This window comes from Trametes versicolor, assembly GCF_000271585.1.
Source record: "Trametes versicolor FP-101664 SS1 unplaced genomic scaffold TRAVEscaffold_12, whole genome shotgun sequence".
NCBI classification, from domain to species: Eukaryota; Fungi; Basidiomycota; class Agaricomycetes; order Polyporales; family Polyporaceae; genus Trametes; species Trametes versicolor.
In genome coordinates this window covers 2,202,664-2,207,506 of record NW_007360332.1, presented here as the reverse complement: position 1 = coordinate 2,207,506, position 4,843 = coordinate 2,202,664, and the positions used below count along the sequence as shown (strand labels likewise).

General features: G+C 53.3%; 2 protein-coding genes across 2 annotated transcripts; one reads left to right on the top strand and one right to left on the bottom strand.

The window, feature by feature from the left end:
• Window positions 1-125: 125 nt before the first annotated feature.
• On the bottom strand, window positions 126-981 carry TRAVEDRAFT_52925 (uncharacterized protein; the record flags this gene model as incomplete). Its single annotated transcript, XM_008045413.1, has 3 exons — window positions 126-545; window positions 599-832; window positions 886-981. The coding sequence occupies 3 exons, from the start codon at window positions 979-981 to the stop codon at window positions 126-128; spliced, it is 750 nt and encodes a 249-aa protein (XP_008043604.1).
• An 855-nt stretch (window positions 982-1,836) lies between these two features.
• Window positions 1,837-2,263, top strand: TRAVEDRAFT_52924 (uncharacterized protein; the record flags this gene model as incomplete). The annotated part of the gene is made up of 2 exons (XM_008045412.1): window positions 1,837-2,001; window positions 2,057-2,263. 2 exons carry the CDS (start codon window positions 1,837-1,839, stop codon window positions 2,261-2,263), a joined length of 372 nt encoding a protein of 123 aa, XP_008043603.1.
• Window positions 2,264-4,843: the final 2,580 nt, after the last annotated feature.

Here is a 4,843-nt window from a genome sequence, read left to right as displayed (position 1 = left end):
GCGCATGCACGACCCACGCACGAGTGCACATGCGTGCTATCCCGCGAGATCAACGCACGCCGACCAGACCCTGTTGGTGCACCCCATTCAGCCAGTGTTTGTACCGATTCGCGACATGTACTTACCTAGTTCTCCGGAGCGTACCGAGCCTCCACGGCGCGCCACTCTTCATCCGTCATGCCCAGAGCTTGAGCGTCCTCAAGAAGGCGTGCGTGCTGTTCGAGCTGGTCGCGCATGAGCTCGCACGATTCCGCCTGGCGTGCGAGGAGATCCATGAGCTCCTGGTGCGCTCTCAGACCCTCGGCCGTGAGGGTCCGAACCTCCTCCGGGTCCTGGCTTTCGAGCTCATCGCGAGCTTCCTCCGCTTGCAGCGCGTAGTCGCTTGCACGCCAGTACAGAGACTCGATCTCCGTGGCAAGGGTGCGCTCTGGCTCCAGGGCGGGAACAGGCCCGGTGACGGTGTGGGTCATCTCGATGGGGCCCGTTATGGTCGGAGGATCGATCAAGCGAAAAAAGGCGGCCAACCTTGAGATATTCTCGATATTCTGTAACATGCGTGGTTGGTGAGCCGGCACTACAACACGCGGCCAGCGCATACCTGTGCCTCCATGTTCCGGATGTGATCAAAATGATGGCCATCTATATCTGTGAACCCAAGGAATACAATCCCGTTGCCGTTAGGGAGCCCCAACGATGGCGCGGGATATCTGTCGTCCACCTCCTCGAGATCTGGGAGGTTGCCCCATACGGACTCATCGTCATTGTCGCTTGTGCCGTCCGTCATTTCCTGCGGAGTTGTGCTGTACCAGTTGGAGCGTGTCGGCGTGGGCATCTTTTAACGTGTTAGTAAGGTGTAGGTAGAGAGCAATATATGGACCGACGCACGATGCACTGCTGTATTGACGGTGGAAGAGGCGATGAGGGCGTCGAGGGCAGAAATTTAGTGTTCAGATATGGGCCTTCTCCGCGTGGATGTGGCATGCGCGACCCTGCACATCGCCGTCTGAGGTGTCACCGAGTCCGCACGCCAGTCGGGTACCCATACGCGCGCATAATACTTACGTTTATTCTGCTTTTATTGTCCGTGCTCGTTCTTTGCGACATCGCGGAGAGCAGCGTCCTCCAGAGGCCATACATTGCTGTCAGTGGAGGATGTAGTGCATGGTATATTAATTGAACCATGCATCTAGCGATGGTCTTTCGCACGTGAGTCGGTAGGTACAGGTAATGAGTACGCCGTGTGTCCCACAGGGTGTGCGGGAGAGCACACGTGTGCTGTCCCGCACCCCCGACTCGGATAGAGGGCCCGGGAGAGCACACGTGTGCTGTCCCGCACTTTAGACGCCCATGCGAGAGAGTGCATTTGCACCACTCTGCGGTGTACGGTGTTAGTTGCAGAAGTGATTGTCACAATGACCGTACGCACGAATAAACCCTCAGACGTGATGCCAATGGCTGTATATTGTCTTAAATACAACAAACATGCTGGGTTGCGCTGCGTACTATGCCCAGGGGATGCAGAGAGGTGTGCGGAATGTTGCCCAAATGCTGTGCCAGTCGGCGCCTAGGCGGGCGCTTCAGTAGCCCTGGCGCCTAATGGCTAGGACTAACCCTAGGGGAGACTTTTTTTGCCCCTGTTTATGGGCCGATGTCCGCGCACGTTCTAAAGTACCCATTACGTCGTATCGAAACGCCGAGGGGAAACCCTGCACCATCGAGCATGCAGCAGGGGTGCACGTGGATAGCTGGGAGGTCGATCCCTCAGTCCTATCAGAGTTTAACTACCTGATCAGTGACCTGTACCCGATCGCTCGTCGCTGCATCACCATCGTCGAGATGCGCGACTTCGCAATGCAAGCAAAGATCGAGAAGAAGAAGGCCACTGAGAAGTCGGCTGACGTTGAAATGGCCGACGCGACCAAACCCGGTCCGTCGATCCAGAGCCTGGTGGACAAAGCTGTCGCCGGGCGCGTCAAGCCGCTTGAGGGGAAGCTGAACAAGGTACGATCTAAGATTGTGCCCTCACAGCACCGCGCACTAACACGTGCACTTGCAGCTCTCGGTCAAGGGCGGCAAGACCCTCAACAAGAACCTCGTCGCGAAAAAGACCATCGCACAGGCGTCGACCAAGAAGTCGACGGGCCCCAAGCCGGGGCCTTCGAAGAAGACCACCCCCAAGCCGAGCGGCGGGAAGGACCCCAAGGGCAAGCGAAAGGCCGGTACGTATTCGGTCGCCCTCGCACCCTTCCCGACGCCGTATTAACTCTGACTCCTACCCAGGCAATTGAGTACGTACTCCTGAACACCCCCGTCGAGGTGTTAGAGGCGTCCCAGTTCAGGTCGTACGTTCATACGTCACCTGGTGTAGTTGTACCGGAACGAATCGCATATGACTTGTCCGTCGGCTTAAAATATATGTATCACTCGCAGCATTATACGTCGCTTATAAACGACGCGTGGAATGATTTTGAAAGACGCCTGAAATGGCGTATCATCTTCACTTTCAAAAATGGTGTGAATCGACCATATGATCCAGACTATGAAGTCGTCGATCCTTCTAAACCAAAGAAGAAGGCGCCTTTATTACCGCGTTGGATTGAACTCGGGTTCGAACATGGGCGGCGCTTCGTGCAACAAACGATCGCCAATATCCCTGCCGAACACGACCGTGGGCAACCAAGTAAATCGCTCGCCCCACGGCCTTCCGAGATTATGTCCTTTCTTAAAGAGCGCGACTACGTCGTCACTCTTACAGACAAGAATTTGGGACTCGCGGTGTCTGAGCGTACCTGGATCATTGATCAAACAAATAAGCTTTTAAGTAATCCTAACGATTACGAGCCATTAACGCCGGCTCAAGCTAAACGATTATTTGATCAGAAACAAACCGAAGTCAAGGCTATAGCGACCCTAACGGAAGATCATCTTGACTTGTACGAACTGAAAGTACACGAGTTCTTGCGCTCGAAATGTACTCAGGATGGCGCGGAACATAAGTTCCCGCAATTTTATGGTATCCCTAAGATACATAAAAACCCGCCCGGATTCAGGCCAATTGTGCCGTGTTTCGGCGTCATCACCGGACCCTGCGGTAAATTTGTTTCTAAAAATCTTAAACCGCTCATTAAAGCGGCGCCAACCGTGATCCACGGATCCAAAGATTTGGTGTTAAAATTAAGTAAGCTTCGGCTCCCCGTTCCGCCGTTCGGCGACAAGTGGTATCTAGTCACCGGCGACGTCGTCGCGTTCTACCCTAACATTCCGTTAGAACCCTGTATTGATATCGTTTACAATATGTGGCTCGAACACACATTTGATGCTATGGAATTTAACGCGACGGACGAAGAAAACGGAGTATATCTCGGGTACCTCGGAGGTCAACATAGATTACTCGCGCAAATATTCAAACGGGCGCTGCTAGTTAGCAGTACGAAGCTTGTATGTCAGTTTCAAGGACAGCATTCTTTACAAAAACGGGGCCTCGCTATGGGAGTCCCGGAATCTCCAGATCTGGCTAATCTTTACGGTTACCATTTCGAGAAAAAATGCAACGTCCTTAACGACCCTAGAATCGCTTTCTATGGTCGTTACATCGATGATTGCTTTGCTATTGTTAGCGCCGCGAGTAGCGAAGCGGCGCGTCAATACATGGCGAACAAAGTACAATTCGATGGCTGCCAAATTCTGTGGGAAGTATCGGCACAGCGGTGTAACTTTTTAGACGCCACCTTCTATTTCGGACTCGATGGGTCTTTGCAATGGAAAGCGTATCGCAAACCGAACAACCACATGGAGAGAATTCCATGGATATCTGGCCACCCCCTCGACGTTAAGCGGGGTACCTTTATAGGCGAGATGTCGCGTTTAGCAACGCTTAGTAGTCTTTTTCCGAGCTACTTAGACAGCGTGAGGGAGTTAGTTGCCCTTTACGTGAAGCGTGGCTATCCGCAAGACCTTGTTGCAAATTGGGTTAAGAAACACCTTAAAGAACGTTGGGAAAAGCGTCTGAGCGAGAAAGACGAAACGCGCACTGAAAGCGACGTCCTTGTTCTTAAATCCCAATACAACACGGCCTGGAATTACTTCAACGCCAAGGAACTTGGAGACACTATTTTAGGATACTGGCGGGATTGGCACGAACGTGCCGACCGCGGCCTCAATACTTATCATACAAATATTGAATGGCCACGCCCTACCCGGATCTGGGAAGGTATCAAAGACGTGGACTCCGCCCTCCAAACGGAGGTGTCGGATACCGTCGGCGGTACCATCCTGATACCGGATATGCGAAAAATCGGTATTCTTAACAGACGAGTAATTGTGAGTCGCAAACGCGGCCGCAATATGTTCGACCTTACCAATCTTTGGAAGAAAATAGTTCTCGAAAAGCTCGATGAAAAGGTTAGCGAAGAGGAGATAAGCACCCCTCTCGTGCAACCAACTGCTACCGCCGGACCGTCCGGTTCTTATGACATACGATCTTATTTCGTAAACCACCGTGAGAACATGCACCGGCGTTCACCGTCCCCCAATAAGCCCCAGTTCTAGTTGCGTGCTTGCGCAGCGGGTGCGCCGGGGTATGTCGCGCAAGCGATGCGGGGAAAACAGGTCATCGCATTCAGTTACCTTCCTCCAGATGCCCGCGCTGGCCCTTTAAGCCGCCAGGAGCCTGGGACACCGGAACGCGCACATGGTCCATTAAGATCTCAACCATCACTCCCATGCATAGGGACGTGTGGGATCCGCCTTCGGGCGGAGCCAGTGTAGAAGCGATTTGCAACAGGACCCAGTTTAAAGTGACCCCGGTTTACCTGCTCATTGAGGGTGGCCTTGCTAGCGCGAG